At 34.6% G+C, this 13,706-nt stretch overlaps 1 protein-coding gene across 1 annotated transcript; it reads right to left on the bottom strand.

The window, feature by feature from the left end:
• Positions 1-304: 304 nt before the first annotated feature.
• Positions 305-12,538, bottom strand: LOC147388903 (aromatic aminotransferase ISS1-like). Its single transcript, XM_086418322.1, is given in 10 exon segments — positions 305-997; positions 1,330-1,438; positions 3,591-3,649; positions 3,783-3,886; positions 4,786-4,857; positions 4,860-4,941; positions 7,365-7,424; positions 10,081-10,209; positions 12,161-12,208; positions 12,298-12,538. Coding segments are annotated over 10 exon segments (1,176 nt in total). The 5' UTR covers positions 12,361-12,538; the 3' UTR covers positions 305-547.
• Positions 12,539-13,706: the final 1,168 nt, after the last annotated feature.

The following is a 13,706-nucleotide window of genomic DNA, read 5'->3' as shown; positions in this document are numbered from 1 at the left end:
CATTTAACATGCCCAAATCATATAAGTCATCTTTCTCTAAGTTTATTATCTGTTGGAGCTATTTCTACACTTTCTTGAATATGTTTGTTTCTAATTTTATCTCCTAGTCTTTCCACTCATCCCTCTCTACTACCCTTAAATTATTCACATTAAGCTTCTTTACCTTCCTAACATTTAATTATTCTATAAAGCATAATTGATCTTTTTTTTCAATTGGGGAAAAAGAAATCTTGCTGATCCTCTTACAAATCAGTGACAAAATCATGAAGTCAATCTGATTATCATACAAATCAGTAAAACAATGTAAATGCTAAGAGTTTTGAGCATTAATTGATTTGCTTATATATAAAACACATTCGAGATTATGTCCTCTCGTTATACATAAATGAGAACTTAACAATTGTAATTTTCTGGACTACAGCAGAAGCCAAACTTAATGGCTCCTGCCTGATCCATCAAGTAACAATAAATAAACATTTATTATTCGACATTGACTGCCTAAGCATGAATGGCTAAGAATTCAAACTCTTACGATCAAGTGTCTTCACTACACCATCCCGTAAGTCACTAGCTCTTCCAACCCTCTCCTCAGTCTCCCCGCAGCAACTTCACAGTCAGCCTCTTTCAACCCTCCAAAGGAGATTCGAACATAGCCCGCCCCACCACTCGCACTCCCCGGTATTATGACTACTCTATGTCTCTGTGCAAGCCAACGAACAACCTCAAAATCATCGGGATATTTGTCTGGAAGCTTTGCCCATAAGTAGATTGCACCTTCCCCACCTTTAACCGCACCTTTTCCAAGGGGTGATAGTGCATCCAAGAGTAGTTCTCTGTTCTTAACAAGGTCTTTTACATGGTCACTGACCCACCCAGGTCCAGTTTCTAAGGAATAAAGAGCTAAGCGTTGTGAGATAATGCAAGCACAAATCGGTATGTTGTCCTGAACTTTGAGAAGCTGAGCTCCCAGACCCTTCACCTCTGTTGGATAAGCTATCTGCATTCATATACAGGATTAACTCTTAAGAGACCAACCACCAGATCCAATTTTCATTTTCATTTTCATTTTCATTGTCATTTTCATTTTCATAGAGAGCTGCTATTGGCACCCCAACTTTTACTTATTACACACCAATAAAAAAAAAATAAGTGAATGGTCGAGAATAAGCAAAAGTTTGGGTGCCAATAGCAGCTCTCTTTTAATAGAATATGATTGTAAACCTACTAATTGAGAAGAAAGATAGAATTGTTCTCTTGTTTCTATACAGAAAACAAATTAAATTTAATTCTCATTAGAAATAAAGATACAAAATCGAAACCTGTACTTACATATCCAACACGCCATCCCATCATCCCATAGGCCTTTGAAAAAGAAAAGATATTGATTATGTGATCACCCTCTATGCATGAATGCTTCAATCCATCATACATGAAGTACCTACAAGAGTAACGGTAAAAATCCCACTCGAAATAGAAGATCATTGGATTCATTGAACAGTTTTTTTTTTTTTTTTTTCTCCAGGGGTGGGGGGATTTGAATCTCCACATATAATCAAAATAGAATTGCAGAAGAATCTAAATTGAAAAACCCCAGTACTTACTGATGCTTTATGCTTTTATTTTATGAATGGTTGATGTTTATGCAAAGTCAATATATCCAATAGATTCATGACTGATACAATCAATCGATGCTTATGTTTTACATCTCGAGCTTTTAACATTTGAGTTAACTTTTCCCACTTGTTCCATAAACAAATAATTTTTTAACGTATTATAAGTATATTTGTTGAGGAGAATCATAAATTTCACAATCTACTTAAAAATTTAATCACAATACTCAGATGATTCAATTATAATTTTGACAACATTTGCTTTAGAACCATGGAAAAGAAGTAATTGTGGGTATCAAAATTTTAAGAGGCCCTCAATAAATTTTATAAATCAAAATTAAGTCCCTAAACTCATACTTGGGCCCACACATTTAAATTAGGACCTATTTGATTGAGATGGACCTCATATGGTTTGGGTTTAGGCTTTCACAGTCTAAAGAAAGTCAAGTGATCCACATATTAAATATTGGACCTACACCCAAATAAATGAGTTTAGCCCAACAACAATCCATAGAATCCTTAAAATCGAATTTGGACGAATTTAACTTTTAGATAAATCAATCAAAGCTCTATACCAAAGCTCCTTCCTTTAGAAGGGATTGGGAATCACTTTCTCTCAGAAGACAAAAGCTCTCCATCTTGAGAAGAAGAAGCTCTCAAACCCTTTTCTAGAGACAAAGTAAAATTCCTCAAGATACTCGGACTCTGATTAAAAAGAAGATCAAGCCCAAAGCCCTTCTTTGAAAGCTAAGAAATCATTCTCAGACGAAGTCTGGAGAGAAGAAAATCTACAGTAGCCTCTACAAAAGATCAAACATGAACAAAACCACCATCAAAGCAACCTTCTCAGTCGATTACACGCGAAACCCGGAGAGAAGAAAGCTACACACACGTCGCCATTTTTTGCTTTTGTATTTGACTATTAATCAGAGGAAAACACCAAGATCTGTATCTCCATTTCATCAAAATATATAAAACCATTTGCGATCTTATTTTACGAATCTCAATGTCGATTTGTGAAATTTGTTGTCGACAATAACGTCTATGTAGGATGCTATTTCAAAATCCATATTTCCTGGGAACTTAACTTATCATTTGCAAATTAAAAACTTATACTAACAAGAATACTTCTCAATGAAAATTCACCAACGTCATTGTAGATCATGGTCAATATAGTTTCTTTTGCAAACTGTTGGTGAAGGAAAAACAGAAAAGTCTTCTAGAGGAAGGAGAAATCAACTCAAGACTCGATCTTAGACATTTTAGGTTTATTGCTTGCAGGTTTAGTAAGGATTTTAAGTCTATTTTTGAAGATTTTGCATTTAGATGGGGTCTATTATGCTCTTTGTAATTATAAGGTAAGCTCTTTTCTATAATCTAAGGTGAGCCACTTCGACCCTTTTTTTTGGTATCGACCTAAGTAACTAGTGAAACTGAAGATGACACAAAAGAACTTCACAACTAAATAAAGATGTTTACCAATCAAACCAAAGGAAAATGGACTACCAAGAAATAATATGCACATATAATGTATGCAGCAGAGATGAGAATGTTGAGATGGATTAGTTGTAAGACTATGGAAAGATAATATAAGAAAAATGTGTGTATTCAAGGTAATTTAGGAATAGCTCTAATAGGACATGTAATAAAATAACATCTTTTGAGATGGTTGGAGTATGTGAAAAGAAACCAAATAATGATACCAATGAGAAGGAGCACCTCGGTGTAAGTTGAAAACTCTAAATGAACAAGAGGAAGGCTAAAAATGACGTGAATTGAGGTAGTAAGAAAAGATTTGAAGACAAGTGTGTTAATTGAAGATATGACTCAAGATAGAGATGAATGGAGAGATAAGATTCATGTTGTCAGCCCCAATAACTGGGATATTAATTGAGTTTCATTTCCAATCATCATGATCTGATTAACAATAGAACTCAATGTCAAATAAAAGGTTTTGGGATAAGACCAATATATACTTACTCATAAGTGTTATCTACAACAAGCCAAGAGCCAGCACTTTTGCATAGATCTGAGATTCTCTAGAAAAAGTACAATAAATCATCAGTTAAGAATGCTCAAGAGAAGTTGGAAAATAAAATTTTAAAAGTGTGTTCTAAGGTTTCCTTTGCACTCTCCATTCAGATATTTTTCTAGCTTGAATATGGGGGTTACCTTCAAAAGAGGCTCTGGTATGTAGGTCCCCGATGGGTTGCCTGGATTCACGATGGTAACAAGCTTCGGAACGGGTTTATTGGATAGAATCTTTTCTAACCAATCTACATAAATCATAAACATTATAAATGATAACAAAGATTAAGGATACTCAATCCAAGAAAACACAGAAAAAGGTGTTGAGTGTTCATCCATATGCTATTACGCATGATGGATAAGACAATCTTAATTTAAGACTTTCATCTCTTGTTCACATAAATATGTATAGAGCATAGACATTAGCCAACTTTTCACAAGTTTGATCAGGTAAAAAAAACTATAAATAAAGTATATTCAAGAAACAAAAACATTATACGAGATTGCATACCTACTATCTCAATATAACATCACTGATCTGTTTGGTTGTTTTGAATACACATTAATTTCATGACTTCATATTTTAATTTACATTTTTGGGGCCAATACAGATTTCATATGATATTTCTATAATTTAGTATACTTGTGCATGTATTTACAAATATTGGACCTCTAGAAGTCACAAAGTGTGTACCATTTGGTGCATGACATGGACACACATAAGTGTCCAATTTGCATTTCAAAACTACAAAAACAATTCTCGATAACTATGGAAAAAAGAAAAAAAGGAAAACAAGTTCAGAACAAATATGCCATCTCAAAATTAGGAAAATTAATTCCTAATTTCAGTTATGGAGTTGTGTCATCACAGTTAGAACTTGAGAAATACCACAACTACTCTGACTCGTATGGAAAGAATGGCATATTAAGGTCCCGTTTGGATAGAAAGTAGAAAGTAGCTTTTAAAAAGTAGAAAGTAATTTTCTTCTGTTTTTTAAAAATTTAGGATTTTTACTTTTGAAAAGTAGTTTTCTACAATGATTCTAAACTTACATTTTAATCTTTTAACTTTCAAAAGTTAAAAAAACAAAAAAAAAAAAAAAAAAACTTTTTTTAAGTGTATCCAAACGGGCACTAAGTTTCTTACCTGCATCTGGCTGAAGTGTCTTGGGATTGCCAGGACCAACCAATATGTCTGTGATTCCAGTCATTTGGAAGACATGTATGCATTGAAGTAGTAAGGTGCAAACATTACTACAGAATCCCCAGCATCACACAATGTGAGCACAAGGTTCACAAATGCCTGAAACTCAGAAAATAAAAACGATTATTAAATTTCAAGAAAAATGGAATAACAAACAATATATTTGAACGCATAAATAAAAATAGTTTCAAACGTTAAACTGAACAATTGAGTGAATTCTGGTGAAGCTTTGAAAATACAATAAAGCAAACAAACATTTTTTTAGTCTTTGAGATGCTTCCTTTCTAATTCTTACAGCAAGATTGCCCCCAGAAATCTCCAACAGAAATGTAAAACTTGGATCGTTCTTTTTTTAGGTCATGCACCTTTTAATTGGTTCTAAAGTTCTATGATTGGTTTACAATGTACATGACCAAATCAACTCAATAGTCTTATGACACCAACAGGGTTATTTCCTCGACTACGCTCCTTTCTTATTTGTCTTACCTATTTTTTCCACTCATCCATGTCACAGCGCTTATTTTATAAACAACTGGACTATTTTCCAACATTCTGCTCCATAAAGAATAGAAGGGCTTACCGGTCTCTTATACAATTTTACCTTTAGGGTATGCTTGATTGCACATGGAAAATAGGGTGGAAAATCAATTTCCATAGAAAATGACATTTTTCATGTGTTGATTGCATTTTTCCATGGAAATTGATTTTCCACCCCAATCAAAAAGTCCACCAAAACATGATTTTCACTTTCCCACCCATATGGGTGGGAAAGTCAAATCAACCCATATTTTTCATCCCCAAAATATCATCTTCTTCTTCCGCACTCGTATCTTCTTCTTCCCTACCACCACCATAGCCACCATCACACTAACCTCGCAATCGTTCCCATCGCTGTCACCATCATCACTATCTCCGACCACCTTCTCTATCTCTCTCTCTCTCTCTCTCTCTCTCTCTCTCTCTCTCTCTCTCTCTCTCTTCTCTCTCTCTCTCTCTTCTTCTTTCCTTCCCCACCTCCCTCACCTCCGCCGCCACCACCACCACATCCTCACCTCTTCTTCCTCACCCCCCCCACCGCCACCCCCCCAAGTCCCCCCCCCCCCCCCCCCCCCCCCCACTTATCATTTCCCAAGCCTCTCCCTCTCCTCTCATCTTCTTTCTCCTCCTCCTCCTCCTTCTTCTACTTCTTCTTCTTCTTCTTCTTCATCTTCCTCGGTTATTTTTCCCATGATTTTATCCAAGTAAAATAAAAAAATGGAATTTGATTTTCCAACCCTACCTATTTTTCACCATTATTTTTCCCTGGATTTCAAATTCCATGGAAAGTCACTTTCCATACAATCAAACATACCCTTAGTTTGATTGATATACTATGATTGCATGGTACTTCAGAAGCAAATTTCCTACTTTATTAACTATATCTACTTCTATAGGCTGACTCCTCAAACTCTCACCCTCCATATGGATTATCGAACTAAATATTCTTTTGGCTACCACTTGGGCATCAGTCTTAATTAATGCCTCATCTCTCTGTGTTCCTTAGCATGTCATATACATTTTGTCTAGGTTATTTAGCCAATATATATACATTTTGTCTAGGTCATATGCAATTTAAAACCACATCTACGCAATTCTATATTTTTTAAACCAATCTCCTCTTGACTGTCATTAACCAACACTATGTCACATTTGAACAATGTACACCAAGATCTCCTATTAAACATGTATGCTTTGCTAGATCATATAGACTCTGGATCAATCCCAGGTTTGATCCCATCATAATCAAGGTTGCATCGGCCTGACCACTGATTGCTTTGAAACTTGTGACCGATCCCTCGTACATTTACTAGATGATATCAAGATATTTGCTAAGGAATCGTTTCTTCTCCAATGTCCACCACACAATTAGAAAGCTTATATTGCCACAACAATGTTTGCTAATGCCACCTCAAGATATGTTCTAATTCGTTGGTGATTTACATATAAACTAGGGTGGCATTAGCAAAAGTTGGTGCAGCAATTAACCCTAGTACAAATAGCATCTTACATGAGCATGTCAATAAAATATCATAGCTCAATGAAACTTACATAAAAGTCATGAAACAAGTACACCTCACAGACATGGGTTGTACTTGGGTTTATTACATAAAATAAAATAAAAAATATTATACTTTTCAAATATAAAGTGCACCCTGCAAGAGTGCCCGAAATGCACCCCACAAGGAAAAATTTTATGAGGAGCGTACGTGTTACTTAATTCATGAAAAATATCTACTCGTAAAAGAATCACCAAACATACCATTGATAAAAAGAGTGAAACACATTAAGGAAGCTTTTATTTTTCAAGTCTGTCCTTATCTTGGGTGGCAGTGAGAGGGGGGGCGTATTTAAATGGAAAAAAGTTAAATTTCAGCTCCATGGTATTCAGCAAAACTAACCAAGAAACAACTACAAGATTAATCCCAATATCCTAACAAGGTTATATATCATGCAAGAAATTCTAAAATGTCAAACTAGTTTACCTGATTTGCACCAGCGGTAACCATGATTGAAGATTTGAACAGTTTATTCTCTTGATGCAACTGTAAAAAATGGAAAAGAAAACAGTATAAAAGGACACATATCTTTACTATTAAAATGAGAGAAGGCAGAGTAGAAGTGGTTCGACACCAAATTTTGGTTCCCACAAGTGCCCCAACCTTTAAATTTAAACTTAACATAATCACAGTCATTTTGTTCAATAACCAAGAAAATTGTAGCCCATAACCCTAGAATCACATTGGTTAGTTTTCAAAAATCAAAATTACAAAACTATCATTTTTTACAATGTATTATAATAGTAAAAAATCCTTTAATCAATGTTTTAGTTACAAATAAAGCCTTTTGATACGTGTGCTTTTGCACATGCCACCTTCTAGACTAATCTAACAGCACATGTTTACTATCGAATTGTAAATGAGACTAAGATCTAGATTGCTGATTTCATACCAAGACCACAATTTAATTTAATTTTTTTGATAAGTCAAAGATCTTTATTGAAATGAAACACAATCGAGGTGACCATGAAAAGGTACAAAAGAACAAGAAAAGGACTAAGACCACAATTTCACATGGAAACATGTCATAATGCAACTTATTGGAACTCTTAAGGTGAAGACTTCACTAAGATGGAATAACAATCAATTATATTATATTTCTTTCTGAAAGGTACCATCATTTGAACCTTTATTGCATAATACACCTAAAAATACCCAACAGTCAATCTAAAGTTTGAAGACATGAATGGTACATGGATAGCACCAAACTGGATAAGCATAGTCCTTATAATGATTTCATAAATTTTTTCCCTGCTAACTAATTCAGGTAGAAAAGCAGAAACAAGTAGACACTTGAAAGGAAATAAATGGACACTGGACTTACTAGTTTAATAAGACATTAGAAATGGTAAAACCTCCAATGCACCAGTAGTGGTAATTGGTAAAAATGGTTTGAGGCATAAAAGGTGGAAGGAATATCATAAAATTTAAGCACAGTTAGAGAAACTCCAACCCATGTCTCTAAATTTTTCCTCCCAACTGGCATCTTCTCTAAATTTAGAAAAGATGCTCACCTCCAAACCAATTTGAACTCCAACCAACCCCTCCTCTAAAACACTATTCATTCTCTTGAAAAAGTTGAAAAGTGAAAGGAACAAAAATGGTATTTAAAACATGTTCCATGAAAAGAGAAGGTCAAAAATGGCATTTATGGAAAAAGGGGGACAAATAGACATTTAAAAAAGGTGAATAGTGATTTAGAGAGGCCCTCTAAAATTTCTCAAGATCCCTATATTTGGAAATGTGAACAGTGATTTAGAGGGGATTTCTCAAAAATAGAGACTGGTTGGAATTAGATTTGGATGCCTCTATCTCTAAATTTAGAGTTTTAGAGATCGGTTGGAGTTGCTCTTATGTGCTATTGGGTTTATAGCTTACAAATTTGTACACGGCAGATATAGAGGCTCCTCAAGAGAATCTGCAAATTTACGAGTTCAGCTAGCCATTACTTATCAAGGTATTTCCATTTTGGTTGGATTGAGTTCCCCGTATGTTTGGTCAAGTGGGAATGTTGGATACGTGCAAAGACTACATAATTGTTAGATGATAATGGAATTGTTAAGCTGCTACTCCTACATGGATTTTTTTATTCTTCATTTCATCTAGCTCACCTCTCTGTGGGGATCTTAGAACCCTTCTATTAATTGCCTTACAGAGATTTGCTAAAAGCAAACTCGAGAAATTTCCTGTAGCTGATATCCCAATTGTCAAGTTTAATTATCAAAACCATCTCAAGTGAATGCTCACGAAATCAGTTTCATAAAAACTAAAAATAAAAATCCTTAACTTAATTAGACTTATAAAAAAATCCATAAAACAGGTAAAGAGAGTCATTCTGGTAAATAAATAGAATCTTTAGTGTAGTCTAGTAAAAGAGGCAGTTTTATCTAGTATCAACTAGGCATCACAAACAGTTCCAAAAAATAAGGCTATGTACAAAACATTCAATTCAATCCCGTGATTCTATAATTCAAGAAAATAAATAGATGCAAGATGCCTGATTCATCTATTGTCAGGTTAGTTACACAGATTAAAGTAACATGCAAATTACTTTTGTCAAACACATCGAAATATAGTAATCCTTGGCACTTCTAAATTTCTTATTTTCCTATTTTATGAATTATTCATATCATAAATCTATGGTTTAGTCTTCTTACTGAAAAGTCTTTGGACTGTAAGCATAGCATTACATTTCTTCCAACGAAGGGTTGGTGAGATGGTCAAGACCACGCCTCAAGAAGCGGGCCTGAGATCAATTCCCCCAACCCCCCTTGGCGGCCACCCCCTGGGATTTAGCCCAGTACACCTGGTACATGTGGAAGGGGTGACATACATGCCTCGTGGGATTAATCGGGTGCTCTAAGAGACTCGGATACCAAAGATATCAAAAAAGAGAAATATCTGATCTTAAACTTATCAATATACAAGTTTTTAACACCAAATATAAGATATAATCTACTGTATATCATATTATATAATACATCATATGGAAACAGCTAATTATATAAAAATTCAATAAAAGTTTTTAACGCCAAGTGTGACGCTTCGCATTCCATTTCAGAGTTAAACTCTCACATCCATACTTGTCCCACATAGTTCAGTATTTCAGTGGACTGAAACTCTACACTTAATGAGTGAATACCTTTTTAATCAATGCCTCACGAAGCTCTGGTAGACCTTCATCAGCTCCATAACAACTAATTGAAGGTTCCCATACAATTTCTTTGACTTTATCAAGAGCTTGCTCTGGCGGTTGCCAATAAACTACCCCCTACATTCACAATGCCATCAAAGAATGAGTGACAGCCTAGATGGCTCAAGAAACAGTATCATTTACTCCAATTGTATATCTATCCACACACAAAAAAAAAAAAAACAATATCATTTACATGGATAGTGAAACATAGGAACAAACACCTATTTCAAAATACACTATATCATGGATAAGGACTCAACTAATCAAATTAACAGAATCCAACCTATGGACCAAAGCAAGTAGGGACATACATTCCAATTTAGGCTTAACAGTTTGGCGATATAAGTTAACTTTTTCAAGTCCTGCTTAACCATAATATAAAAAAATTACTAAACTCTTTTATTTCAAACGAGGTCTTCAGAAAAACTGGATAATGATACGGAAACTAAAGTCACTAGAGTTTGATAGACTGTCCAATATGAAATCTCAAATCACGTTGGTACAAGTACATGGCTGCAGAGCTTATGACTCCTGAAGTGTTTGTGATAAAAAATAGTCTAAATTTAGAGATTAGGTCCCAACGGTTATACACAACATTCATTAGAAATTATTATAACTTCTGAATAACACCAAGGCCATGTTGCTAGAACCTTGCTTTATGCCTGCGGTTCCCCTGTTTCTCCATGGAGGAATCCATAGTTTCCATTCCTTGCCCATAGGTATGAGCAACAATTAGAGGAAATATTTATCAAAAAGACAAATAACATTTACATTGGCCATTATATTATGTCCCTTCAAAACCACATAAAATACTCTTGAGAGCTCAATCTGTCTAACAGACCATTTTCGACAAAAACTGTAACCTTTTACATATAAAAAACTCACACTCATCCATAGAAATATACCCCACCCCCAATACTGCATTTCTGTTTACTTCTCAGTTCATGGGTTACTTGTATCAAAGTAGACACTGAAGGAAGTAATTATAACCCATTTAAGATCATAGGTTCCTACTTAATTGGGATCTAAATTTAGTTATTTGATTAATTTAGAAGTATAAAGTCCTACTTCGAGTTGGTTCTAACTAGTAAGTAGGGTCATGGTTTTAAAAGCTGGTGTCTCATCTCATCTCACCTCCCCCGCCGATTTCAAGTTGACTCATCCAAGTTACATCATCTCAAACGAGTCTAACCATCAAAGTTATTTATAAATATATATATATATGGAAAATGTTCGGCACCCTACTATTTGCCCTACGTGTTATGTCCTACATGTGTTAGAAGTTTTGGAATGGGCTGATTTTTGGTGAGGATGATCTATATGGTGAGGAGATCATCCTCAGCAAAAATCAGCCCATTCCGAAACTTCTAGCCCCATGTTTAAAAGTTGAAGAATATGAACCATCCCTTTTTGTAAACCATTTTTGATGGGGTTAGAAGTTTCGGAATGAGCTGATTTTTGGTGAGGATGATCTCCTCACTGTAGAGATCATCCTCACCAAAAATCAGCCTATTCCAAAACTTCTAACCCATGTAGACAAAACACATAGGGCAAAATGTAGGGTAAATAGTAGGGTGCCGAACATGCCCATATATATATATATATATATATAATCAATAATTATATATTTTTTTCTTTTATTAGGTAGATTAGCCAATGCTTAGTCTCAAATCTTATTTTTCCTGGATAACAACAAACATTTAAATCACTAAAATTACTAACTATTTTACATAAAAAACACAACCCAATTGACTCTGTTTCATTAACTCCACCAATATTTTAAAATATCGAACAGTTATCTCCGGATGAATCACCTGATTCATCTCGGTCTCGGACTAGTCGCAAAATCATGTGTAGGGATGATTAAATATTTTAGACTAATAAATACACATTTTCAGGAGGAATCAAGAATTGGGCTTTGGCTAATTGGCTTAGGAAGTTATAATCACCTTCAAACTAATCTCCCAAAATATTCAAAATTTAATAGAAAACTAATATGACAATAAGAAGAAGAAAATAAACAAACCTGAGCCAGAGAAACAGGATCTTCAACACCTCGGATCAATTCTTGTATCTGTAAACATTCAATCCAACTACCACCATTATATCCCAAAACAGATTCTCATCCATCCATTAAAATTTGAAAAATAAAAATAAAAATACCTGAACCATTACGGGTGTATCTGTCTCCAAAGCCCTCCTCGCAAGCTTCTCGGAAGTACCCATCTCTCAACTCCTTCTCCTGTTCTTCTTCTGCTGCTTCTTTCTACAAAGCTCTCTTACAAACGAAGTCGAATTCTCCCAATAAGAAGCTAATCAGGTCAACAGTCAACAAAATAATCTTAACTTTTTTAAATTTGAGAGCTGTTATTGGCACCTCAACTTTTGCTTATTGGATTTTGCATTGGGAGTCAGGGGATCCTGACCTATCTTTAACCTTTAATTCAAGTGTCTTAAATAATTAAAGAAATTGGGGTGTAATAAATAAAAGTTGGGTGTCAGTAATAACTCTCTTAAATTTCGTTAGGCAAACACAAAAGGCAGAATCCCTTTCCAGTCCAGCCACCAATCCGTTTGACCTTCTCTCTTCAAAAATAATTGAATTTGAAATAAGGAAAATGTTCAAGTAACATTAAAATTGACATCGATTCTCACGTTGCTGACGTGGAGTATTTATAGAATCAGAGATACTTTTTATCGAGATACGATTTAAAGCATCTATGATTATTTCTAAAACTCCACATCATCATCAGCAATGTTAATTTTAATGTTACCAAGTACAGCACATGACTCTTTGAAATACCGTACCAGGCATCCTTGAAGCTTTTCATTGATTTGTCTTTATTTTTAGAGTTTTGACTTGAATGCCGCCACCTAGAATATTGGAAACTTACCCTCTCGTTCTATATCTGTAATTTAAAATTAATTACGTTATTATTGTCTGAATCTCGGATTCCAGGTCAAAAAAACGTGAAATTTTTTAGAATTTCTCTGACTCGGACCATCTGACTTTGTTTTATAAGAAACGTGGAATTAGATTTGCTCTTGTTCAAGGATTGAATCTGGAACGTGCATCATCCAAAAATAAAAAAATGTATTTCCCTTCGGATTTCTACAGTGCGACTACAGCTTTACCAAGAAAATCTATTGTGGATCGTTATATAAAACTAAATCTGAGATTAGATTTCCATTTTCATGATAAAGCCATTTGAATTTAATTTCACAATATCTGCTTAGATTTAGGATTTATAGTGGCGATTTGATAAGGGACGGATTTAGAGTGGGGGTTGTGGGGGTACTTGACCTCACAAGAGTTTTCAAATTCTATGGATTAGTGTGTTGTTGCGACAGATTTTAGCAGCGGATAAAAAAAAATCTATCACTATTGTCTCTCACAAATTTTCTTTTTTCACTCTTAATTGCCCCCACAATCATTTTTTTCACTTTAATTGTCCCCACAAAAATTTTTCAACTCTTGGCTGCCCCCCACATAAGCAAAATCCTGACTCCACCCTTAGATTTGATTGATTGTTTTAAATCATTTTAAAATCAGAGAAAAGAATATGATCAGT

This window comes from Akebia trifoliata, chromosome 12 (genome assembly GCF_017979445.1).
Source record: "Akebia trifoliata isolate Shusen 1 chromosome 12, ASM1797944v1, whole genome shotgun sequence".
Classification (NCBI taxonomy): Eukaryota; Viridiplantae; Streptophyta; class Magnoliopsida; order Ranunculales; family Lardizabalaceae; genus Akebia; species Akebia trifoliata.
Note: the sequence above shows the minus strand (reverse complement) of the source record. Positions and strands in the feature narration are given on the sequence as shown.